This window comes from Opisthocomus hoazin, chromosome Z (assembly GCF_030867145.1).
Source record: "Opisthocomus hoazin isolate bOpiHoa1 chromosome Z, bOpiHoa1.hap1, whole genome shotgun sequence".
Lineage (NCBI taxonomy): Eukaryota > Metazoa > Chordata > Aves > Opisthocomiformes > Opisthocomidae > Opisthocomus > Opisthocomus hoazin.
Genome location: NC_134454.1, coordinates 47887195 through 47914538, shown reverse-complemented (window position 1 = coordinate 47914538; position 27344 = coordinate 47887195). Strand labels below are relative to the sequence as shown.

Below are 27344 nucleotides of genomic sequence, written 5' to 3'. Positions count from 1 at the left end.
CATTGGAGATCTGTAAACAAGTGCCTCATATCAAAGTGTTTTCAAGTGAGCAAAAAAGGCATGGAAATTTGTGCATTCTAATTATCCCCATTCATTATGCTGGCAAGGTCTGTGGGCAAAGATAGACTCCCTGAAGCCACTGGAGAAAAACACTTTCCCATCAAAGAATCGGCCGCTGCTGTTCAGGCATCGCACTTAAAGAAAAGCCCTACCGCTGCTGTGTTTAGAAACTGAGTACTGGTTGTGTGTGTTTGGCTCTGAATACACAATTGAACATCTACCTGCTCTAAAAAACAGCTCGGAGAAGGGCAGAAAAAAAGATCAAGAAAGGAAGGCAGAGATAATGAAAATTGCTATTATTTTAAATTAAGCTTCTCCATTCTTAGGGTTTGTTTCCAACTGGAAAACAGATCGTAGTGTTTTTTTCAGACCCTTCACCTGCAGCAATCCCCTTTTAGTTAAAAAATAATAATACAAAAAGCTAAATTAGTTTCACAAAGAGATCCCAGTTTAGCTGTTTTAATTAAAAAGTGCCAATGCAGCATGGGAAAACACAAACAATAGAGAAAAGAACACCCCAGGCCTTACGTGTCATTACAGTCCTGAACCCATCGGAAAGCCACTTATATTTAAGAAGTGAAAATAGATGGGCTTTTCTATCCTTCCCTTTGATTTTTATCACTTACTATTAACTTCCTTCCTGACATGAAAATAAGGTGACCAAAGATACTGCTTTCAATGCTGTAAGGACACAGCTGAGCTGTGGCTCACTGTCAAACAACTAAATTATCCAGCTTCTAATGCCACCCATAGTTAACAGTATCAACATCAAGATAAGGCATATGCTGACTGAATTTCTATAACCACAGCACTTCTCAATATCCAGCACCTTTGGAAGTGAAAAAAACAATGGTTATAGTGTTTGCACTTACCTGGCACCTTTTGCAAAAAAATAAAAAAAAATAAAAAAAATCAAAGGACTACATGAACAGTAATTAAACCTCACAACGTTCCTGGGAGGTAGGTAAGTGTAATTATACCCATTTTTTAGAAACTGAGGCATGGGGCAGTTACATGACTTGACCAAAGTCACGTGAGCCAAGTGATTAAGAGCGTGGGAAACTGAACCACAACCCCAAACCTCGACTCCTTGTCTTCCCTTCTATTTCAGTTGGGCCTCTGATGATGGCAGTCTGTGGTACATGTTGGTAAACACCAACACGGTTCTCACTAGTGCCTACTAACAGGGACAGCCAGACTCACATCAGCATCAGTGGGTTTGTAAGCCCACTACGCATTACCATACAGTAAAAAAGAAATACAGTACACCAGGAACATACACACAAAAGCATGCATGCACTTCCAGATGCACACATGGATACACACAGTAAAACAAAACCTGCACATAGCTAAATCTATTTAAGCCTCCCAGATTAACTTGCTTTTCTTCATATCTGCTTATTTTAAAAATTATCACGCATAGCGTGTTTGAAAGTCAACAGAAACATTTCATACTACCACAGGGTCGTGATACACAAATTTAAAATATTTTAAACAGACATGTACCTTTGAAAAAAAAAGAATTCCTATGACATAAGCAATATTTGCATAGAATTATACAAGTAAATTATACAATATTTAAGCAGCAGCAACTTATGCTGAAATTTAGAACTAGATTAAGCTTAGTTGTGGCACAGAGATCAACGTACAAGAAGTACAAAGCGCACACAATATTGTCCCCATTCTATTGCCCAGAGGCAAATGACTCCAGATTATACTACTTTACATTGTTCTTTTGTATATTACATATGTGTACATCTTTTAAATACTTAAAGAAATATTTAACAAAATAATACAATAGGTTACAGTAACAATGAACTGTTGTCCTGATGCAGCATGTCCTTTTCTACAACTTCAAGCAGTTCTTCTCTTCAAGCAGTTCTGGAAATACAGTTTTCCATCTTTGGCCTCTTCTTTGCTTCAGTTATTACCCTTTACAAATAAAGAAAGAAGAAAAACAAACATTCATTAAAGTTCAAGAAAAACAAACAAATCAAGCTAATCCAAAACTCATTTCATGATTCTTGTGGTTACAGTTAGCAGTCAGGAAATGTGGGCTCTGCTTTCATCTCAGTCACGAATTTCCCCAGTAAAGAAATACTGGTGCCAATTAAAAAAATTCAGATGGTTTAATTTCTGAGTTCCCAGCTTTAGATATCTGCGAGAAATTCAGTCAAAACTGATGAACACTTCAAGGAGAAATATGCTACATCGAATACTGCGCACAGTTAACCATCTCATGTTACCACGCAGTTCAGCTTGCAAAAGCTGAGCCCAAGTATTTCCTCATCCTGAGGATACTATTACTTGCTGTATTTCTCGGCTGCGAGGCTAACAACATTCGTGTCTATCTGCACTTTGAGAAGTCTGGAGAGACATTTTGTAAATCAGAAGGTGATTTTAATATGAGTCACCAAAAAACTTCCATCAAAACTCTCCACGTGTGTGTGCCTGTGCGCACATGCACGCATATATGTAAAATCGTTCTATAACTAAAATAAAACGGCCTGCTCTGGTCGAACTAGTGTCTGTCACTGAAAAGCTCTGAAAAACAAAGAGAGAAAGCAGGGATCCACAGCTAAGTAACTATTTCAACACTTCTTCTTTCCCCTAAAAGGGAAAAGCAGAGTTAACATAGTGAGAAATGGTTTTTCAGCCACAAGCCCCAAAAAGCTTTCAGGGTAAAAAAACTCAATCGGTTTCTCCCCTTCAGAGTATTCCCTATAAAATTAATGGAAAATTATCACAACAAACTTCCACAAACTGCTGAAATGTCCTGTCTGTTCTGAACAGCACTGTTTCCTGTAGCTCCCTCTTGCCAGCCTGGAGACAGACCGTGGTTTAGGCACCGAGCCTCGCAAGTGCTTGGGTGCATCAGCTGTTTCACAGGAACGCTCGGGTTCATGGGGGGGGTCTCTGACCACCCCCCCAAAGTGCAGCGGGCACCCACCACTGTGGTGGGGCCAGCTCACCTCTCACTCGGCCCATCTTCCAGAGGGGTTCAGTCCTCGCAACGGACTGCAGATTCTTCCACAGAGTCTGACTCAGGAGAGGACATGTCTCAAGGCAGCTGGCAATTTTACATTCTCCTAGGCAATGTCATTCTGTGTGCTGTTCTAGAACGGGCCTGGTTCGGGGATCAGCAGACAAGGCCTATAAACAGCAAATGCAGATGCACAGCTTTGGAAATCTTACACAACATCTCTGCTTCATTTTGCTCATCTGGTAAGCTGGGGTTGTACGACGTACTCCCCACTCTTCATGGCTCTTGGAAGTAGTTCATAGTCTGAACCCACTGTAACTTCTCAGTGTTGGAAAGCACTGCCTTATTCAGCTTGATTTCTAGCGCAAAATGTACTGTATTCACGGTCAAATGTACTATACTCACAGTCAGCAGATTTAAGATGATCAGGGACCAATAAGTAAACCTACCTCAGAGAAATTTTATCTTTCCACTTTCTTTTGATCACACTGTTGTCTGGCACAGGCAAAGCCTGCAGCTGCAGGAGACAGACCTACCTTACTGTGAGCTGTTGCCAGGTATCCTTTCCTCACATTCAACATCTTGCAGCTCTATAACTTCTACTTTAGAATTTCTTCTTTCACACCGCACGTTAAAAGGCACATGGGGGTCCTCAAATGGCCCATGGTCAGCTTCATGGTATCCCTCATAGGACGGAAAGCCCGCTCCCCGAGAGCTGTGGCCGTGCACCGCAGGGTGGACAGCAACAGTCACTGAAGCCGAGGCAGTCACAGTAGTGATCGGCTGGCAGTATGCCGGCCCCACGGCGCCCAACGCTGGGCTCCTCACGTTGTGAGAACGAGCCCTGTGGCCCAAGCGATCCCTGCTGCTGGGCCCTGAATGCCCTTCAGCAGACATTTCGAAGGCGTCCCTGCGCGGGCGGTAAGGAGGTGGCCATAGCCCTTCCCTCGTGTCCCGTTTGGGCTGCCGGCCCTGGCACCACGCCTGCTGCGTGCCGGACTCCGGACTCGATTGTAATCTGGGACTCGACTGGTGCCTCGTCTCTGGCTGAACCACCTGAAACGAGAGGCGTGTGGTTATGCCTCTGACAAATACTATGCTCGCTTGCATTTTATGCTGAGAACAATCATAATAATGCTGTCCTGGCTCTAACTCTACAAGGGTAATGCCCTGAAGTCTGATAATTGTTGACTTTTCCAGACAATTTTTGGCTATAGTTATTAAAACCTGGAAAACACACCTTCAGAAAGACACAGGATGACAGCTGAAAACATTACTGTAAGCTTCCTACATACTGCACCATCTTTTCAAAGGAACAGGTGATGAGCACTTGATCTTAACTCATTCAACAACCAGAACTGCAGGCGTTTGGAAAAGGCTCTGTTCCACACAGGGTACATACACAGGATGTTAGCAGGGCAGTTTGTATAGACTGTAGGAATCTGTTTTCTGATTTCTGTAAAAAGCGTGAAGCGCAGCGGCCACATCAGTCAATAAACCGTGACCAACTTCAAATGTGGCTGTGCTTGTACCTATTTCTAGGCCTCTGCTGAACAAAAACAGATCCGCATTGCAGCTCAGCATGCAGCATCAGCAGGGGTAGGAGACAGAGCCTTTTCACTTTCCTTTGAAATCGCAGTTATGCCAACGAACCCTGTAGCAAGAATCAACAGGCCCAAGATTTGGTACAATCCTGAAACTGTTTTCTTCTGGCTCTATCAATCTTTCCCCAAAAAATGTGCTGTCAGAGAGTGGTATACGAGATGGTGATCCACAAAGACCTGTGTGGAAGAGGTCTCAATCTTTCAGTCTCCCCCGTTCTCTCTCTGAGAACAGTCATCAAGCAGACTGAGAGCTCTCTCCTGTGGCTGGTGCCAACAGGATGTAACAGCAATTACACATGTTAAAAACCTCTGCTTTCATACCATCATTTTACCCCCAACTTGACCCTAAAGGAAAGGGCAAGAAACGCCTTCACTCCCTGCTTACAAGTTTTAGCACAAAGGCGCAAAGCATAATCAGCCAGAAACATGAAAAAGCTTTCCACAAAAATAGATAGATTTAAATAAAAAAAACCAAACACTCTTCTTGCCCTCTTGCCAGTCAGCATTCAAGCTACTTACAGTGGATCTCGCAAAGACAGGATTCTCAGTGGCTTCCACTATTACTTGATGGACTGGTGCCCCAGGGCGGTGCGCGGCCTCGTACTGATGAAGCTCTTCACTGATGCCTGACACTGTGGTCTGAGAGCTGTACTCTGAGTCAGAGGAATCTGACCCATTATTCGTGTGCCCGGGTGGCAGCGCAAACCTCACGATGCTGGGGGGCGGCTCAGGAGACGGTGTGGGCAATCTGTTCCGTCCATTGGCTGGAGAAACCTGGCAATGACAACGCATTCAGTAATATCCAATTAGCATCACCCTTTTAATCATTAGAGCTGGACGCAACTGTTCTGCCAAACACACCGTCTCACGCCACGAGAGCCTTAGCACTGGTTTTCTGATGAAGATTTATATTGAACTGAAAAAATGAACGAAAGAGAGACGTGACCTCCATCTGTGGATATGTATAGAAACAGGATTACGCAGATTCTTCTGGGTATCATTGTCTCAGGAAGTGCACGTATGCATGTACGTGCATGCACTTGCTCTTATAGACTTAAAAATAGCACGTGGACTTCCCTCCTCCTTCAGCATACATTCACAGTGATTTCATAGAATCACCTCAAATGTGTATGTGTATGTGGTTCAGTGTCTATTTGCACAGAGAGATGGACACACACATAATGGTAACGTACGCGGTAACAACATACGCACATATACATTGCTTGAGTAAGCAACAGGTCATGCATACTGCTAGGAATATAAGAGATCATGTACCCTTGTCAAAACTAATACTAAAAAAATTAACACTTCCGAAATATTACTAGTGCTGTATACGTACCTTGTGTTTTATCCTTGTACACACACATACATACACATAGACACGTGAAGCACAGCACACTGATTCTACTAATATTGGATAAAGACAGCCCTGTGTAGCACAGTAATTGTGTTAGAGAAGGTAACGAACAATCCACAACCAAATACAAATCTGGTATCTATGAATTCTTTTTCACTGGACTTGGGCTTTATGCTGTAAAGTCAGCAACGTCTAAGTGAAGCCTTCCACCCATCAAAAATGTTGCTTCAGCCAAGCGCATACTACAGGGAGGGGCAACTGGACAGGGGGGGCCTTCTGGCAGACCTGTCATGGTTATCAAGGTGTGGTCTGTGGACCACCACTGGTGTATGTTGATCCACACAGGCCTTCCTGGTGGTCTGCTCAGTTAAGTATTTTGAGGAAAGCAACAGAGGCAGTAAGGTAGGAAAGAAGAAGGTATGTGTACAAAACAAACTGTCTTTTGCAAAATATTGCGGGAAATCCTTATTTTACAGACTAGTTTGCATATCACATTATGCTTTTAAAAGCACAAATAATCCTACAATTGTCTCAAGCTTGCAAAAAAAAACACAACGAAATAACTAGAGCAAGAAACTTAAAAAACTTAAAAAAGCCAAGAAAATTTAAAAAAGAAAAGAGTTTCTAAAAATGGGGGATAATCTAGGGGGGGGGCAGGGGTGCAAAGATAGTATTATTTCTTCTGTTCACCATTAATTTTACTGACCTCAGGGTATGGTCCAAAGAATGAAAGAAGAACAGGAAGCAGCACCAATCCATTGAGAACTCCCAGAATGGTTAAGATTGCCAAAACAGCAAAGAAATACCTGAAGTAGAGTTTAAGGGGTTTGGGGGAGAGAACAGCCACAAACACTGTTAGAAATAAGGGACTACAAATTACTCCTAAATATGTTAAAACAGTACACAAACTAAATCAAATCTAAAACATTGCTAACATTGCACTAAATAATTATATCACTTTCCATATACAGATATAGGGTTTTTTACCTTTTGAATTAGAGAAGCTACATTCCACAACCCAAAGTGTTAGTTGATAAAGGAAAGAAAAAAAATTACATTTGTTAATTTCCCAGAATCTAGAAGCATGTAATGTTATTTATGAATGTGTTACACAAACACAAAAATATGGAATGTGCAGTGAATAGCTGAATAGATTGAAAGCACAAATACAATGAGAAGGGGCCCCCATTAGTGAAAACCCAGCAGAAGCAAACAAATGAAGTGAAGGGTGTAGAATTTAAACAATTTAGCCTAGAAGGAAAAGAAGCCCTCTTCTCCCAGCAGCTAATCCACTGTGAAATGCTTCTGCATCTTACAGCAGAATCTCTAATTAAATCTCCAGTGTATCAGGTAAGGGTTTCCCTCGCTGTTCATTAATCACAACTTTCCGCCTAGAATTCTGTGAGTTCCAGTTTTACCAAATAGCTCGAATTGCAACCTTTTTACAACACAGGAACCCGCTTTCTGCAAAGAAAATGCTGTCCATTCTATAGCGAGCTTCAGCATTGTACTGAGTAAGAGCACTCCACAATGGCAGAGCTGCATTGCAGGCTAATCTTTTGTTGAACAATTTAGCATCTCTGAATACTCTTGTTTTGTGTCAGCCAATTCAAACATAAAGGCTGAAGTACTATGGAAGAAGAGGAAAGTGCACAAGTGGTTGTCCTTTCCCACCGCTGAGGGCTAAGGTCTGGGATCCTTCATGAATACCAAGGTAAACCTGTCAGTAAAAGGAAAGCCTTGCTAGTTGGTATTCGGCACAGCTGGGGCTTAGACTAAACTTAAGGCTGCATTGTAACTAATGATTTCAAGGACTCAGTCTTGGTAAATTCCTGGAAGAGAAGGCAAAGGAGAAGAACAGGGGGCAAGTTTGCTACTAATGGGTCTGCTGATTACATTGTCTAGCTGGCAACAAACTTTACTGCTTCCCTATTTCCACATCTGATCAAATACATCAGACTCCTGTAAAACTACAAATATCCTGCTATTGTAAACATTTGGGAATTTCTGATCTGCATTAGGAAAAATCAGCAAGCCAATCTACTCTACTAACATAAACCACCAGAACTTTACACTGGGACAGAGATCAACAACAGGCATTAAAAACATTTGCATCTCATCCATCTAACACTAGGATAAACAGCAGGATTATAGCTCTGACCACTTGGTGTATACAATGTCTGTTAATTTACTTAATCTTCTACATTGTTGGACTAATCTATCGCTTTCCGGAAGTTTGGGATCTTCTTCACCCACTGTAACAATGCTCAGGCTCCCATAGTTTAGTTTAGTTTATTTTTTAAACAAGGCAAACTAAAGTCAGATTGTGCTAGAAAATGAGAAACTGATGGCCAAAAAAAGTAAAATAACATAAGTTGAAAAGTTGAAAGGCTCGTTTTATAAACTGAGAGAACATCTAATCCAAATTTGGTGTGAAGGGCTGCTACAATCTTCCATTTGCTGTGACACAAAAATACGCTTGCCAAAATCTCATCTGTTAAGTAACAAAGTAGCACACCAAATGTACCCCTGTAAATTTAGGTTAAATCTGTAAGCAACCTATATGCCAAAGTGTTCCAAGTCTTACAAGATCAGGTTCTAAAAGAATAATTCTACCTTATTTCTTCAACACCAATAAAGTAAAAAATAATGACTTTGGGAAAAAATACAAATTCTAATTCTAGACATGCAGTATCTATATAGTAATAATCCTCATGTAGGTTTCATGAGGCCTAACTGCAAACTGCCTGCTTTCTCCAAATCTCTTACATACATAAACAAAAAATCTTGATGAGATTTAGCAGCCATTCTCTCAGTTCCTGCCTCTGACATTTTGTTGTTATTGTTGTCAAATGGATGTCAGCTAAGTCTAGCCATCTATCCAGCTTATGTCTACCTAAGTAGTTAAGTCATCTTTCAGAGCATTTTTATTTGGCCCAGTTCTACCTCAGTTCCATTTTAGGGCTTGGATTTTTTTTTTTTTTTTTTTTTTTGTGCTGTACTTTGCCACAAAGAACCTGTGTTACTTCTACGATTAGCCATTTTTCAGAGCTCCACAGGTTGTTTGGAATAGAATAGGATCTGTTTCATTGCACTTCTCAAATTCCCCTCAACGAAAAACTTGCTTTCCTCTCATACTTGACAAATTCACATTCTTAATTAAATTCACAAGAAACAGTCTGCCTGTAGTTCTAAACAGAAGGGCCTTCAGGCTTTGCTTTACAAAATTTTAATATGAAGTTCTGCGTTCATACTTATGGTTCCCCAGCTCCCAAACACGGCTTTTTTTTCCTCTGCATGTTACACATCGCTGTAAACCTCACATAATGACAGAAAGAGAAGGCCCAGAGAGAGTCACTTGCAGCATGTTTGTAGGTTCACGTGTCCTTTGCATGCAAATTGTTGTGCACGCAAGAAGTCCGGAGCACCTAAAGGCTAAAGGTCAAACCCAGCTAGTACTGAACAATACCAGATACTTCAGACTGATTCAAACCCAGATTTAGCACACTTTGCTGGAGGGCCATTTTTACATTCTTTCACGCTGGGTGTCAGATTTTCCTGGAACAGATTTTAATGCCAGCAATGGAAATACCACCGCGTCTAGTGTGTAGCAAGGAGTTAATAAAACAGAGGGAAAGCAGGACCATGATGTAAGCATGCTTGACACACCATGCATAGTAATAAAATGACAGATACACTGAAGTGAATAAAAATTAAAAGCACACTTATTTTCATTTTGAAAAGAAAGTCAAGACACATGCAAATCCTTTACCTGACAATAAAATCGAACTCTGATCCTGCGAGCATTAACACTCCAAGCAGAGTGGACACGGCGCCATCCAGCACTGGCGCAAACATGTGTTCCAGTGCCAGGACAGCCCTATGGTTCCTGTCTCCTATGGCAGTTAGAAACGCCTGTAAAACAATGAAACCCAGTTCGTTAGATGGATGCATACAACCTTCCAAACAGCCTCTCTCACAGCATGCACAGTGTCTCACCAGTTAATTACTTCAAACTACAGTTTATGGAAGTATCTCTGTAGCCAGCCAACCTTTAAGAGAAGGCCCAATTCTGCAGTCACGCCACTCAGCTGCTGCTGAAGGCACACGACCAGAGTAAGCACTGATTACAGAGTCAGACCTTAGCAATGGTTTTGGAAACAATGCCTGCTTGCATCACTAGGCTTTTGTCTCCAGCTTGCTTATTTCCACCTGCAAAGAATTCACGCCAAAGTGAAAGCACTTCAGGTGTCAAAACCACAGGGCTACTCCTCTCACTCTCATGGGGCGACAGTGTCCATGACTGTCACCCAAAGTCTGCTGTCAGAACAGCCAACGCTGACACAGGCTTTCCCATGCACTCGCCACAGACCAAGGACAGGTGCAGCTCCAGTTCAGGCACACGGTGACACCCACAGTAGCATTTATTAGCGTTATCAGGTCCTTCCATCCCCTTACACGGTTGCATACACCGGCACAGTGCATTTCTTCTCGCTGGTCTGGGGCTCCAGACTGTCAGGTGTCACACACAGTAGGCACCCAACTGATGGAAAGTTGTCAGCACACTCAACAGGACTGGTATGAAGTAACGTTAGATTGTGTGCTGCCTTTTTTTTTTTTTAAACACTTCTATTTCACTCAAAATAAATGTTTTTGGAACTTCTACCACTTCAAAGCTCTTGCTCCTGGAATTTAAGTCTCTCTGCTCTAGTGGCTTATTTTCACTTACCTGACAAATCTGGAGTGAAATCAGTCAACACACTAAAAAGTTATTTGGTTGGACAAGCAGACCAAAAATGGGTACATGTAGAGTGAGATTCCCAACTCTCACTTCCACAGGTAGCCAAACGTATTATTAATCTTTAGCATTGGATTAAACGTGGTCTATGGAAAATTAATGTATCCAGGACATTTTACATTCCCATATACACAAACCGATAAAGAATCTCCCTCAGGGTAAAGGCAGCTGTCAGTGAGACAACTCACATGAATGGGAGCTATGGGATCTGATCCACAAACACATCAACAAGTCATATAAACAAATGCATATGTGTGCAATTAAGGGATGCATAATACAAGAGTCTACTATTGATTAAGAGTTTATTTGCAGAATTAAAAAACAGGTTACAATCTACAAGCGACAGCAGAGAACTCAGCCACAAGTGGATTGTGTATCACTCTTAAACAAGTTCATTTAAGTTCTGCTTCAACAGTTCTAGCGTTGCCTTTTTTGTTTATGCGATACTGGTTTGACTGTTTATATGCAGGAAGTTCTGTGAAGGTCAGTACTGCTGCTATCATCTGAGGTCTACTAGGCATTCTTTTATTTAAAGCCTACGTATGAAAGTTTTTGAGTTAATGTGAAAAAATGCAATTTTCAGTTTGCTTGGCAGTTTACCTTCAGCCATAGGTGACTTTTACTTTTATATACAAGTCCTGTAAATTAGATTAGCTTCTTCCCATTTAGAAACAAATACCTATTTCACATCCTTTTTAATTCCAGTTTTCCTGTTTTAAATCTCCAATTCTAAGACACTGTCATTTTTTTCTTCCTTTTGTACACCACTAGTTTCTGACACTTCCTAAACTATTACAAGCCCTAGCAAACAGGTTTACTTCCAAAAGCCTAACTACTCATAGCAGTAGGGGAAAAAAAGTTGTCACCACTTCAGGGATCCAGTTGCTCCTCTTTAACCTCACCCTACTTCCCCCATGATTTTTCTTAAAATTATGTTTTCCATCCTTTGACTTTATGTGCCCCAACTCTGCACATCATCTACAACACGTTCCCAGTATTCGGCCATCTCTCCAGTGTGCCAAGATCCCGTTGGTTCTCTCTTTTCCACTATCACCAGATCCTCTTAGCAGTCTACCTGACTCCTTTTGAGTCTAAAAGGCCTACTGCATTCCCATCCAATCTCACCACCACTTTCCAGCCCCCTCCCTTCACTGCTTTTTGGATTGCTACAGTACTAATATACTAGAGATCACAGTAGACTAGAAGCATCTCCTCCCCGAAATTGTATTATACTGACCACTCACCCTTTCCTACTTCTTAGTAAAGTAAAATTCAAATCCATGGAGACAACGATATTCTTAAACTATTCTGAAATATTGATTAGAAGAGCCTTATAGGAAAATGACTTCTGCCGAGTGTGCAAAATGTTGGAAATATCAAGTGCTGACATCGTCAAATGTGAACACAAAAAAAATCCTTTCACTCTATTCTTTGTTACCAAATAAAGCAGGATGAATTTTGCGTATCTTCAACACCCAAAGCTGCCCCCTTGCAAGCACACTGTTGTTTCTATGCATTTTTGCACATCAGATTGACTAAGCTGGGTGAGCAGGTGACCCTAGATTTGAACACTTCACCTTGAATATGCTGAAAATCTTCAAGCAAAACACACTCTTCCCCCCTCTCTGCTCCTCCTCATCACATCTGAAAACTATTTTCCTACAGACTGCATGTTTGTGCCCACTATTAATAGCTGACGGTTTCTGAAAAGATGGTGCAGATTTTTCAAGTGGAAAATGAATCCACATACATTCAAATTTTAGTGGTCCAGGGAGATCAAATGACATCGTATGTGATTTTGAAAATTTCCTTTAAAAGCTCCTCTTTAACGAGATACAGAATCCACATGCAACAGCTACACAGCACTGAGACAGCAGCAGTGAGGCTGCAGACAAGGACCACAAGAGTGAAGACTGAAGTGAGGTGCATTAAGAGCTCTGCTTTGCCTATATATTTGGATCACTCAGACAGCTAGATACCACAGGTTAATGTATCCCCTCTTTTTTCCCGGAAGACTGACTCAATAGTTAGGAACTGCTTCATCAAGATCAAGTTTGCTCTATCAAGACAAAGTGAATGGAACAGGGAACTGTTTGTGCCAATTTCCTTCTGAAAATCATGTCACTGACTCAGGGGACTAAGCAAGGATTTGTGATCCTCACATTGCCACCATTTCATTTAAAAATATTTTGAACACTTTGAACACTTCCTGATTTTACATACCAAAGCAACGTGAACAGTGAATTCCACGCCAATGCCAACAGAAGCAATCAGGATAACCACAGGCACTGCACTCAGCTTTATTCCAATAAGACCCATCATGCCAAACAGCTCCACAGTCATCAGAGCCAGCACCACCACCTAGAGGGTTTCAAACAGCTGTTAGTAACTTCTCATACTCCAGACAAATGAAGAAAGACATTTCAAAAAAACACGGTGACTATAAAACATTCTCCTCAAAGCCATCCTGTGTTCCCAAAGACAAGCTGCCTTTCCTTGTTTCACTGTGCTCAATGGCAACAACTTGCTAAAGAGCCAGTTCAAATTATACTCCTAAGAAGCAGTTAACAGAGCAAGCATCAATTTTGTGTTGGTTACAATTCTTCACTGATGTGAAAAACAATTTATTCTTCCTTGTCACGGATACCCCTCCAAATGTACATGTTCTCGTTTTCACCTGTTCCTGGGACAATCTTTCCAGAAAAAGTAACTTTCAACTACCTGTATCAGAATTCTTTTTGTAGAACTGCAAATATAAGTGAGGATGACTTTTAAGCAGGTTTAACGCCCAGAACTAAGTGAACGCCATAATCAGCTGATGGGTTTCAAGTTACAGAGGGGCTCTGAGCTTTTAAGATACTTGGAGGGATTGACACGGACAAAGTGAACAGTTAAATCTAATGGGAAGCTTTTATTTTTCTTTCATCTACCTTGTAAAAAAACATTGAGGAAAAGTGAGGGGAGGAAATCTGTAGAATCAACTTCAAAAGCTGCTAAAGCCAAGCAGGATAAAAAGATAGACATACTTATAAAAGCAATGGCGGACTCTGAAAATAAACGCCTTTTCCAAGGGAAAAAAGTGTGCACTACAATAAATGATTTTATAAGCTAATGAATCAAGAGTAATAACATAAATTGCTTGATTAAGTGCTATGAAAAATATTCTAGACTAAACATTTACCTTTTAACATACCTGTCGTATAAACGTACATTACAAAAACTAGTAACTGTTTTACACTTTTCTACTTCTGGCATTTTATAAACCATACGATAGTTTATGGAATTTAAACATAGGAACATCATCATTCAATTTAACTTGAATGTTTACTGAGAGGCTTATGGTGCCTTGCAGAAAGCATGGAGGAGTATTCTCTTCAGTTCATAATTTTATGGCTCTTTCTTCTCGATACCTCAATTACAGTCTTTCCACAGTGTGTACCGTACAACCTAACCATTTCAGTTTTTCCAGAAAGACTGCATTCAGAAAATTTACGGGCAAGTTAGTCACAAGCAACTGTCTTGAAAAATAACTATGTCTGATAAAAGAGGAGAGGGAATACATAATTAGAAATAACTTTAATGTCAATGAAGCTCTTAATTTTCCTGTGTTTTTATTTCTCATGTTAGCATGCATCTGAGCAAGGGCAAAAGTTTATATACCTTTCTAAGAAACTTCAAAGCTGCAAAAAAGGTGGCCAAAGGATTAATGTTATTAAGGTTAATACCTTTAGCATGAACCCTATCCCCTGAAGTTGAATAAATATATAATGAATGATGCAATATACATACTCCTCCAGAGGCCCAGACATAAACAAAACCTTCCCGACTACAGCAAGAGCTATGCTGAAAGGAATTTGACTTCAGCAAAGACCCTTATAACAAACTTACAATGATCCCAGCCGTCCAGGGGTTTAGGAGGAAGAGGGCACACACCAGAAACGTGCAAGCCAAAACCACGCTAATGGATAAGAGGAGCCAGTGACGAAGCCCAATGTACTGCTCCCAAAACAGAAACGGGTAACCGTTTGGGTAGCTGGCGATCCCCAGGCTGCTGTAGTTACTACAGATAGCTCTCACTTTTTCGATAGCTTCCACAAAGTCAGAAGTTTCACGCAATCCATTGAGGTAGAAAGGAAACTGAGCGTATTCTATGGGCTCAGCTGCTGGAACTAAAAAAAGGACAGCAGTGTTAAAATGTGTGTTTGGGAAGAAGATACACAGAGAGCATGATTAACAAAACACCGTGTTCTCTGCAGCAAAACGCTTAAAGGCATTGAATTTAAATTTTACTTCTTCAGAACAAGTGAAATTTTTAAAACTCCCCAATAAATCAAAAGCTGAAGCCCTACAGGAGACTACTGTTTCTTATCATGCAGTGCAATGGGATGAACACCATCTACATCAAGGCCCCAAACAATTCTATATAATTTAACAGATATATTTCAATATACATATTTAATCCTCATCAGTGCTGTAGTGCTTTTTATTGAATATCTGGCCAAAAATCCCTAAAACTGCAATATAGAATAGAAGATCATATCATCTTAAACATTTTATCTAAATGGTCTTCTTTTATGCAAGTCACATGCTGTTCCTTTGAAATCAAAGGTCATTTCCCTGAGATTAATTGAGGTCCACTAACACAAAACTAGAGAAAAACTATGCTCAATCAGGCTGGCTGGTCTTGAAGATTTCCGTTGAATATTCTGAAAGTCAGATTCAGAAATCCATGTTCTGCTACTGATGCAAGCGACTTGGGGGGATAAAAGGCAATACAACAGTAATGCCTTAAGGAGGAAAATGGGTAACTTTTTATCCGTTAATGATTTGACAAACCAACACTCACCATACTTCTTTTTGAGCGTAATGTTAAGTCTACCGTATGACAAGGGGAAAAAAAAAAAGCCTCCACAACAAGCATTTTGTTACTGCCGTTGTGTGTTCCAGACCCTGCAGGGTCATTCAGTTGACTTGCTAAACATGATTTGCCCTATTATAATCTCCACTATAAATTTTCATTAAGACAAGACTTGGCTGACTGCCACAAAGCTCTAGGGTTCAGATACACTGAAGCACAGCTAGCTGGTTACCCAGCCACACTTCTAAGTGCACCAGTCCTCCCCTCTATGCCCTCTCCCCTTCCCCACTGGTGTCCAACTAGCAATCCTCCCAATATATGGAATGCTGAAGCAAAGCAATGCAAACTGGCACGTGCTCAGGAGAATAGTGAATGACACAGAATGGGACTGCTCCCCTACTTAGGCAGCTTTTGTACCGTTATCAGCGTTGGTAGCTTAGCATATGCGCTAGCTTGACAAAATTCTCTTAGGTATTAAGAACAGAGGATAAAGACGATACAATCCCAGCGATGAAATTTCAGAGGGACATAGGCAGGGATTTCGTGCAATCTCCAGGTTTCTCTCACAGACAGAACTATCAGGTGACACTAAAAAGCAATGCTTACCATAAGTTTCTGAAGCTTTAAACAGTTATAAAACTCATTATTCAACATGATAAAACTCATTATTCAACATGATAAAACCTTGCAGTGGGGCCACATTTGCAATGGTGCATGAGTCTCCTAAGACTACAGAGTAACACTATATATTGTCCTGTTTACACTTCTGAGCCCTGCGCAGCATCAGACAACTACTGAGTTACTGGTTCTCGAAGGAAGGAGTCAGGGCACTTGTATAAACTGTAAGACATTAAGATGAAATGCTACTTACTTCTCAGCCTCGTCTCTGGCATGTAGTCTGCTTTGTCGTGGACCCACTCTGGGCGGTGAGGCCGGATGTTGGCTTGCGAGGCGGCATAGGCCACAGGGTCATTGCTAACCCAGGCTGTCAGGTAGATGTAGAAAGCACTTGGGTTAATGATTCCATCCGCATCCACCAGACGCTGTTTAGTCAACTGCAAAACGGAAAAAAGTCAGAAGCCTTTCACAATGAGTTTTGCTTTCAGGGCTCTTGCCGTAAAGCTTTCAACAAATGGCTTTGAGATGCAACACACATATAGGAGGGGAAAAGCAAAACAGCATGAATCTTCACTTGAAGTGACTTATCAGTAAACTATTGCTTGACAATGAAAAAAAAAAATCTAAGAAACTTCAGGGACAGTAGAAAGTGGTTATTTATAAAATAGTACTCATATAGTATTTACAATAACCTCTAAATCAGCAGATGGTTCCAGAATAGGCTGAACCAATTAAATCCAAGTTCTGAAAGTCTGCAGCCAAGAGTGAAAAACAACCAAGTCGGAGAAACGTATTTAAGGAACGGGAAAGAAAACCTGGCAAGAGTCCCTATACACGTCTGTGTGCAGTTAACCTCTGTTGTTAACACTGAAGGAAATGCCACCCAGTAAATGGAGGAGAGCTATAAAAATAAAACATCTGTATAAATTTTTCTAACACTTGCCTCCTATGACCTATGCTTGCAGAAAATGCCCAGCATCAAGAAAGCAGATGAGTGTCCTATGTTATCTGGGTCACTGTGGGCAAAAGCATCTGTGGGGTAAACAGCAGTGGTAGACTTCTAGGGCTCTGCAGCCAAACCCTGCACAGCCAGAGCTCTGACAGAGGACTCTGTGGGTGAAAAGTATTACTGGGTTTTTTTTGTTTTGTTTATTTAAAATTCTGGCTCGGCTCCAGTTTCAGGTCTTTTTAATGACATGAAAAACAACAGTGACAGCAGTCAAAAAAAAAAAGCTGGATTCCAAGGATCTGGATTCAATTAGTCCACAGGATATGCAACAACTGTATGTCTTCAAGCTGTCTCTGGAACTGCACAGTACAGCACTCAGCCCCTGTGGGTGCACCGCACTTTTCTCCCTCCCAGGCACAGGAAATTATATCAGCAGCTGCAGTCCAATTGCATTTGTTCCACAGCGTACCTGGTACACTCTGCTAAACAAAATCTCACTGAAGGTTTTGTCTTCAACTGCCTTTCTTCGCTTAAATCGTAGCTGAAGCTTCATTCAGACCTGACAGCATGCTGCATGTTGCTATACAGCACTGTGTTTTACACAGCATAGTAACTTTGAACAATGCACTCTGTAAATCTGTCACCTTTAATGCCAGGAAAAAAAGAAAGACAGTAAGCAGATCGGCCAAGAAGCTCATTAGAAAGACTGTTTTTCTGCCTGAAAGCACAGTGAGTCAATGATGACTCTAGGAGAGAAGAAGTTAGGTTACTGCAGAATTTCTTCCTAGAGGTTTGAAATCTAATTTTAGCGTAAGGATTCAAACCTCATGTGTTTCCACCTACCAATGGCTACAGCAAATGCAGTCATGTGCTGTGATAACCTTGCAAAAGAACCTCAGACATATTTTACTTAGGCAGCTCAAACAACCGCCATTCTCCGTTCTACAGCAGCATAGCTGTATTTGGTGATGACGGTACAAAAATATGACACAGCATGTAATGATTTCAGTCCCTTTCCACTATCATCCATCAACATATTTTTTAAATGTTATGTTTTGCATAAATTGGTAGGAACTAAATGTAAATGTAGCAAATGCCACATTCAAAGCCACAGCAGAAACTTGAGCAAAGGTCCACCCTGTAAGGCAATCTGATTCAAATCAGAAACAATGCCACTTAGGGCAACAAGGCTAATGCTGGCTCTGTCTGGCATGAGACCAGACTCCATCTACCTATGGATGCAGCAAAGCATTTTTCACAACAACTTCAGTGGAAACCGAGTGTCTCTGACACAGGAGCAGCACGGAACACACGTAAACCAGTGATAATCAAGGGCAGGCATCCCCAGTATTGATTCTGAACACTTCACAACACAGGCCAGGCTGCAGCTAACAAGTGGCTTCAGCAAAGTCAGCGAGGCCGTGCAGTGTTCAATTCATCAAGACGACAGAAAAAACTACGATGTGCTCTTTGCATCTCCCCCCACTCCTGATGACTTGTGTATTCCTGTGTAGACCAGTATGGACCCTGATACAGTACCTGGCTGATGTCAATGGGCTTTGCTCGGTTGCCTGTTTGTACCAAGAGTTTGTAAGCCAACACAGCATCATCAGATCCATTTTTATAATTGTTGTAAGTGATTTTCCCAGTTTCCCAGTCGCTGTCAAATGCATCCTGAAGTCCTGAAGAGTTAAGGGAGGCAAGGGGAAGACAGAACAAGCAGGTAAGCAGTCATTCTTAGAAACAAATTTCAGTAGGAATAAACAATAATGACTCTTTTTCATAGCTGAATCAGGAAGAAAATTATCCACCTGCTGCCTCCTAAATTGGGGGCTTCTTATTCACTGCCAGTGTGCAAGAAGGTAAAAGTACCCGTTGTACGTCCAGTATTCTGCCCAAAGAAAGGCAGGAGAAGGAGGAAAGTGCAAGGGAGAAGCCTCAGGAGCCTTCCTATGTTGTGCAGACCAGCAAAGCTGAGCTCACAAACTGCAGATGCGATGTGCACTGGTGTAAACCAGCTTCCCCTCAAGGCAAAGAGATCTTGGACGGGATTAGGACCCTCTGGTCCTGCATCCTTCTCGGAGCCTTTGAGAGCAACCTAGCACTCTGCTTGGAGAAGTATATGGGGAAGAGTTAAGCTTGTCTAGAATAAAAAGCAGTTTTCCTTGTGAACCACATTTCCAGAATCAACACACTCAAAACTCCATAAGCGTATTTGCATTTATCACCTTTTTCATACACATACGCTCCTCAGAGCAAAGCTCAAGTCCTGCGCTGACCTGGATGGTGTCAGATCGGAAAAGGGCTGAGTTCAGCCCTGATCCAACTTACATTCTCCAGACTCCTCTCTGCCTAACCAAAACCCTGGCCGAGCACACTGAGCCACAGAGGAGGACACACGCCGCTCTCATTAACTGTTCTGGGCTACTACATAGCACTGAGGCAATAGCTTCTACAATATAACCAGAAATTCCACTACAAGGGGGGAAAAAAACCACACTCCAACTTTCAACTTCAAACAGCAACTCAGCTGCTCCTCAAGCACAGCGTGAGTGAACACGATTTTGTCAATTTGTTCCATCTGTTCAACTTGTGCAGCTAACACAAGTCGTGGGATCTGCTGCCAGTACATGTAAAGATCACAGCCGACACCTATTCACTCTCAACTGTTATTTTCCTCCTTGCCACCCTTCGAGGGGGAGGGAATACCTCACAGCACAAATTTGGATCAGTTTTAGCACAGGAAGCCGCAGGCCAGTACAAGAAGGCTCTGTGGAGCAGACGACAAACCTCATGTCCAGGGAACGGGATGAAAAGGCCGGGGGAGTGGCGGTGGAGGAAACTGCCAACCCACCTCGCAGCTGCGTTGAGGAGCCACAGCAAAAACTGTCATTACAGACCAGACCGGGTAGCTACAGCTGTACGGAGACACGAGCACCGCAAGAGAAAATGCACCCGGCCGACACCAGCTCCAGGCTGGCTGGAGTCCGCACTCCCGTTCACAAATACATCCACTCTCCCGTAGAAAACTGCCTCCCTTGTTGCCCTGCCAAATCGCAACCACTGGTGAGGCCAACGGGCCGAGAACCATGCAATGGAAGAAGCCTGTCAGATCTCTGCACACAGACCGCAGGCACCTGTCCAGGAGGAGGACAGATTGCCATCAGGTTTTCTGACATTATCATAGGACTTCGAGGGCCCCTTTAAAAAAAGCGTTGTTTGCTGGTGCCCTCGGAAAGGTGACAACATCGCTTAGGACATGCAAAAATACCAATCCATCACTCCTGTGCCAAGGCCAGCCCACGTCAATCTCCCAGAAACCGGCCAGGTGACAGCAATTCGTATTATCGCACCAGTCATGCAGAAGACGATTTCGGGAGGTTAAGAGGAGGCTGTCAAAAAAGGACGTGGGAAAGGAGGAGACCACCAAAGAACAGCTTAACTTGCAGTAAAAATGGCTCCCTTCAGCAGGAGGAGCACACAAATTGCTATGAAAGATGATGTGAGGGAGCAGAGCTTTCAGACTAACATCCAACCCCTGTCGGGGGGCTCCACAGACATGCATTAACAAATATATCCATTGGCATGTGACATTACCAATTTGTGGTTGCAAGGTACGTCAAAAAAGGGCATGTGTATCTTTTAACATTACTGCAGCAGACAAAAACTTTGCTCTCTCGCATCTCCCCCTCTCCCTTGTTCTCACAAGTTTGGTCATCCCTCACACCCTGCTCCCTTTTATATCTTTATTGCTCAGCTGGCTTAACCACTTCATGCTCTGGGTTATTTTATTACTGACCTTGCTGAAACTGAAAGTCTGTGGAAAGAATACCAAGAAATCACTATCAGTGGTGCTTAATTCCTAAAGAACTTCAAAATTTCAGTAACTAGAATTTCCCATAACACTATGAAATCAGTAGCAGAGTTGCTGCTTTCAAAGCAAACAGTACTTCTGTTACAAACTGTTCATACCAATTATTTTTAAAGACATTTAATCTTTTATAAATTTGATTAATGAAATGCTTCTGGGAAGAAAGATAAAAGTAACTTGTTGACCTCTTTCTGCACAAAAGTTATAAAAATTAAGGGAATTTAAAAAATCTTATATATGAGATTTTTTCGTAACAGCAGTCACTTCTGCTTAATGCTTCAGAAGAAAGCTAAATCCTCCAAAATTCTGTGGGATGCAGGAACAGGGGTGAGGAAGGAATTCCTACTGACTCACATGAACAGCTGGCACCATGAAACACCAGATAAGATTACCCTTTGCAAAAACAAGCGTAATTACAAGCCACCCGGGAATTCAAGCCACCTTATTTACATTCAGCCACTTACAAAAATAACATTAACATTTCCAGTTTAAATGAATGATTAGTGTTAACTCTTCTTCTCTTGCATTTTTAGTATCAGAAAATATGCTAACATGATATGATACCAGAAAGCAAAATACAAGCGAACCTCTGAAAAAAGAGGTGCGTTGGGGAGCAGGCACTCCACTGCTAGTAAATGAGGAGAAATGTATGGCTAAGACCAAGGATGCCTTCTTGATGAAAATTGCTTTTGTTCACATGCTGTTGATTCCCTCATTCTGCCAGACAAATGCATGCATGTCAGAAGGCCATCTTGTGCCATTAATCTCTAGTACTGAATTCCCAATCAAGTTGGCAGGAATTAGCCATGAAGCTCAAAGTTGCCCCTATTCTGACTGTCCTGCTCCTCTAGCATGTAGAAACGCATCAGCAGAACCGCTCCCACCTCACAGAGGATCCTCCCTGAATCCAGCCTAAAACTGGACCTTCTGTTCTCACCTTCCCTCCCTCAGCATCAGCCCCAGTTGGTAACGGTCAGGTATTATTCTGTTGTCTGCACCTTGAGATAATTCCCTAACTACGACAAATGCCATAGTATTACCGTAACAGTTTAGTTCACCCCATTACTTCAACACCCTGTACCATTCCAAAACCTACCTTCTATTGACACACCTCAATACCTTTCTTCGTTACAGCTTTGTGAACGCAGTATTGCATTCTGCGAAGACAGCCCTGCATCTTTACAGAGCAGCTGGTTTGTATTAATTGTGCCCCTCTTGGGGAAGGTGGGGAGGAGGGGTAAGGACACAGACCTAAATGCTAATTAGTAATCACGATTAGTCTTAAAGCTGGGTGATCAAAGGTCTAAGCAATGCACCTTCTGACACAGGGCTGCCACGTTCACTTGAACCATGGCAAGTCACTGCTTCCAGGCAGTTCCCTGACTGTTCCAGTACAATGCTTTAGCTCCACGCACCCTGTCAGCATGTCTAGAGCACCAGGAATACTCACAGGCCCTCCAGTCGAAGAAAAGTGGAGGACAAGAAAGAAGGGTAGGCAGGTTAATGTGAGCTGGAAGGGGAAAAGTAACTATGGGCTATAAGAAGACAACAGGAACACCCCTGAGAGAAGGGCAGCTCTGGAAAAGTCACCTATGAGCATGGACATACAGCACAGAGGAGGAGAGTTGCAGGCCCTTGGCACACAAACAGTCCCTAGCACAGGGAGGTGACTACAAAGAGGACAGGGAGGCATCCAACGTGGAAGAGGTTCAGGAAAGTATGTGGTGGGCCTGAGAGAAGAGGAATGGGAACACCAGCACCCCTGGGAGTAACACCAAATGGGCTAGCCTCCATAATTTCACTCCAAGGAGCCAGCAACGGAGCAGATCCAAGGGCACCTATTTCCGGCTTCATCGTTGGCAGACTGTGCTAAGGTTCAGCACTACCATGTGAAGATCCTGAAGAGGATCTCAGATTTCCATCCCACCCACAGGTTTGCAGGTAGAAGGAAAGGCGGAAGTGGGGATATCACACACATTTTTTTCCAACTGTTTTGGAACAACAAAAAACAAATTAAAAAAAAGAAATAAACAGCAGAGTTATAAGAGAATTTGGAAAAGCATGTAGAAAGATGCTTACTTAGAGATCTAGAAAGTATAGCAAGGTTCCAATCCAGCAAAACATCTAAGCTATGCTGATTTTTCTTCCTGCCAGTAATACCTCCCTTAGCTCAATATGCTTATGTGAGCAAAATATTTGAAGTCAAACTTCCAGTAAGTAGACTGTAATGAATGGATCCAATATCTTTTAAAACCATCAAAAAACCAAAGCTAATAGCTGAAATACTGCTTTGCATGATCTACCAGTGCATTAAACACACAGGAAACTTTATCATTTTGTTTAGATGCGTCACTTGCATGCATCCACTTTCCTAGTATTGCCCAACATCTTTTCAGAAGGAATAAGATACCCCAAATACTGGCAGTTACCCACACGTTCTTCAGGAATCATTGGCTGCACTGGTTGTCTGTGAACAGTTAAGGTTAAAATTTACAGTCTCACTAGGTCAGCACTGTTTATTTTTCTGTTGGCAAAAGTGTCCTGGGGATTATCCCAACAGAAAGGCAGAGGTAGGACAGAAGTACTCCTGGGGACAATGTGTTTGCTTACAGCAGAGAGCTGTTAAATTTGCTGAGATGTAACAGTAATATTTGTTTTAAATACAAAATAGCTATTTGTCTCAACAAGTGTAATTAGAATATCCTTAATATTTTTAATAAGCTGATGTCGGTATAATTATCACCACAGTACTTGAAAGGCTATGCCTTCTCATGTCTACCCCTGTCCTGTTCCAATTCAGCACAGAAAAAGCAGGACTATAGAAAGAGTGAGAGTACTCAGTTGGAAATCTAGAATGTATAGTAAGTTCCCAATTCAACAGAACATGTAAACCACACTGAATATTCTTCACGCCAGCAGTCCCAGCTGAAGCCAGCAGGATCACTCGTGCTGAACGTTGAGCTTGTGCCAAAATACATCACTGGACGGGGACTTTTCATTTACTGTTCTCAAAACACTCAGCAAACATTTATTTTCCCAAGAGAGTGGGCCATATTTGGCTGTTAATTGTAAAGCAGAACTCCTCATTAGCTGCTCAGAAATTAATGACATGAGATGGCCTCTCATGGATATAATCTCTTAAAGCTTCAAAACTGGCTTACTAGGGAGTAAACTTAGCCAGAAAGAATTTCAGCGACCTGTTGGAGAAACAGCGAGTCAATGCGTGAGTTCGGATCAGCACCTAGGAATTCTCCCTCCTGCTCGCAACCTTTAACCGTGTGACCATATTTGAAGAGGGGAGCATTACTAGCATAAACAAGTTGCTACTACTGTAGAATTAAGAAAAGTTCATGCAACTCTCTCCTACCTTGCAGCCAGTCTCGAAAGTAGTGCAACCACATTTTGGGAAGCTGCCTGTCCTCTTCCAACAAAACGTATGTCACATTGCTGAAACTTCTGTGAAGTTCATAAAGTAAGTGCTGGACATTTGGATAGTCTGCCTTCTGCGTCACAATATACATGTTGTAGAACGAAAAGTACTTGAACTGTGCGGCAATAAAGTCATACTCCCGTGTCTCCCGTGGTACAATGTCTGTGAGATCTAGTCCATCTCTCACCCGGGTAGTTCCATACAGGCTGAGCCCAAGTAAACCCAGAAAAAGAAAAATAACCACAATCTGCAACAGAAAATGGAAATGGATTTGGGTTTAGGTTTCTAAAGAAACTAACAATTCATAATGGCACACTACAAAGGCAGGTTCAAAATTAACATCCAACAGCCTACATTTAAATTTTTATTTCTTCCTTTTTTTTAATACACATCGACACTACAAAGCAAAGCTAATTTGTTCTTTATTGAAGGGTCGCTGAATCATGGACAAGAAGTTTGTAAAATAACAAAGTTTAGAAGTGGTTTTAGTTTCACTATTCACAAGCTTATGTTACTGAAAGTCATCAATACCCTCACTCGCAACTTGTATTTGAAAAGTATGCCTCTATAGCACTTGCAAGGTAAAACGTTAAAAAGTATGAAATTAGGTGTAAAATTACTAGGTATCGTTATTCTGAACGAATTATATTTATTCCTTATCTTTAACACCACTGCCAGGGTAATTTTTGGTCAAGGCAGAAGTCTATTTTTGAAAAACAGGTAAATAGTTCCCGACTACCTTAGCTTTTGGTTTTAGCAGGAAGGGAGCATAATGCTTTTCTGCAAAAGATGACAGTGTCCACTTTGTACAGGGTGGCTCAAGGCAATGCATGCTGGAATCTGGGAATTGGGAAAGCAGATCCCTCGTCGAGCTTGCGCTTTCTGGGCTCTGGCAACTAAGATTATCTTGTGTCACTGTCACTGGCTGCACAGATATTTCCGAACGAGGCTCTGCTGTGGTGTAGTACACCTGCGTATGAGGATCGTATTCTGTGCGCAACTGCACTGTAGACTGCATTGTAATCTGAGTTTCATGTGCAAAACTGTGACTGCTGTACGGCGGTGGAGGGCTGTAGGAAGTACTGTCGTTTTCCGCATATGCTTGAGGCTCAATCTGAATCACTCTAGTGACACACGGACTGTAAGAGAAGAGAAAAACACACGTACACATTTAGATAGATCTTTATTTTAATCAGACTAGATAGGGTAACCTGCTTCCAAGTGAGGCTGCTTGTACTACTATTAGATGGTTTATATTAATTAAGTGTAACACTTTGATGTGAATTTTATTGTGCACCTTTAGGAAACATTTCTCAGACATAGTTCAAACTGTAGGCCTCAGAACATGTGCACATTTCTTGTGCTCAGTAAAGAAGGAACCAGCATCTGTCTGAAGCCGTTGACATCTACCCACACCACTCCACTAATTACACATGCTAATCAGGTCAATATTCAGGTAGCTGCGCACACTCTGAATGCCCAAAATGTGTTTGACTTTGCATCTACGTGCCCATGCTGAGAATTAAGTTATTTAGATTAAAATGTAAACACATGACATACTGATTTCTTCTGTTTAGAGCTATTAAAGTAACTGTTAAATAATATTTGGGCCTTCTGGATAAGATCTCAGACTTCTGGGAGGCAGGCTGATACCACTTGCCATACACTGACTGAATGTTTTAAAAATTAAGTAAACATATGCAAGGATTAAATCCCAGGAAGGACGGACAACACGAAGAGACAAAATTACAGAAGCAACTGAAGCATTCCCTTTATTTTAGTCAATGCAAGACCCTAACAGATACCAAGTTTATTAAAAAAAAAAAAAAAAAAAAAATCAGATATAAACCTCTTGCTGTAAATGAGAAATGACAAACTGATGACAGAAAACAGTATCAGAGATTTTTCACCAAGCAGACAAATCCTACAAAAACTAGAGGAATTCAGAATGTTGCCTACCTAACCAAAGCACGCTCTCTTTAACTGCATTTCTAAACGGGCCTGAATTCTGACACGCATTTGGTGCAACTTCAGATGAGGAAGGTTTGATTGCCTTGTATTTCTGAGAATCAGGGCTCCAAAATTCAAGCGCATTAGACTATCCACTGACTGAACCCAAAACACAATGTAGGAGTCTTGACTTGGGATCAACTTCCTGTTCTAACCACTCCCTCAAAAACAAATTTAGGAAAACGCATTCTCTCTTTGACATTAAAATGTCAAACTACGTCAGCTCCTAGGTAGCTGTAAAAGGCTAAGCTGACACAAGGCGGATTCTCCACATCCTGGTTACGACAGTAAAAGTACATGGGTAGAAATGTAGCTGATCCTCTTCATTGCTGGCAAAAGCAAAAACTAAGGCAGAAAAGAAGTATTACCATTCTAAATTACAATTGCAACCATAACAGAAACTTCATCAAGCATTTTCCTGTAACGGTACTGATCATCCTGCATTCCTCACAGTTCTATGAAAAACTTAGCTAAGGGTAAGTCATTTTACAGTTCATACAGTATGTTTACATATTTAAGTTTAAAGGCATAAGAAGCATAAAAATAAGCACAGTGATTAACTGTAAGTAAGGCTTCTCAGCACCCTGAGTTGTGTACAGTCTTCCAACATTACCCAATACTGGCACTGGACACCTTACAGTACCCCGTAACATTCTAAAAATACTTGAAGATGTTCCTAAAGCATGTGTCTTTTATCTGCTTTCAAAAAGTTGTCCTCCAACATTCAAAATGAACGTATGTACAAATGCAGGGAAAAGTGTGTGTCTGCATGTGAGAGAGAGAGAGAGAGATGTATTTTAACTTTT

General features: G+C 41.6%; 1 protein-coding gene across 4 annotated transcripts in view; it reads right to left on the bottom strand.

The window, feature by feature from the left end:
- Positions 1-1835: 1835 nt before the first annotated feature.
- Positions 1836-27344, bottom strand: part of PTCH1 (patched 1) — a 69690-nt gene continuing 44181 nt past the window's right edge. For 3 of the 4 annotated variants that reach the window (XM_075410757.1, XM_075410756.1, XM_075410758.1), the window contains 11 exons: positions 25268-25667; positions 24466-24775; positions 18767-18909; positions 16532-16715; positions 14691-14971; positions 13026-13163; positions 9777-9919; positions 6711-6810; positions 5167-5421; positions 3580-4099; positions 1836-1992 (listed from right to left, as the gene is read on the bottom strand). In XM_075410757.1, the coding sequence (XP_075266872.1) occupies positions 3581-4099; positions 5167-5421; positions 6711-6810; positions 9777-9919; positions 13026-13163; positions 14691-14971; positions 16532-16715; positions 18767-18909; positions 24466-24775; positions 25268-25667 (2473 nt within the window). In that variant the 3' untranslated portion in view covers positions 1836-1992; position 3580. Of the gene's footprint in view, positions 1993-3579; positions 4100-5166; positions 5422-6710; positions 6811-6991; positions 7009-9776; positions 9920-13025; positions 13164-14690; positions 14972-16531; positions 16716-18766; positions 18910-24465; positions 24776-25267; positions 25668-27344 lie in introns of those variants that run through there. The other variant, XM_075410759.1, reaches the window with a different exon arrangement.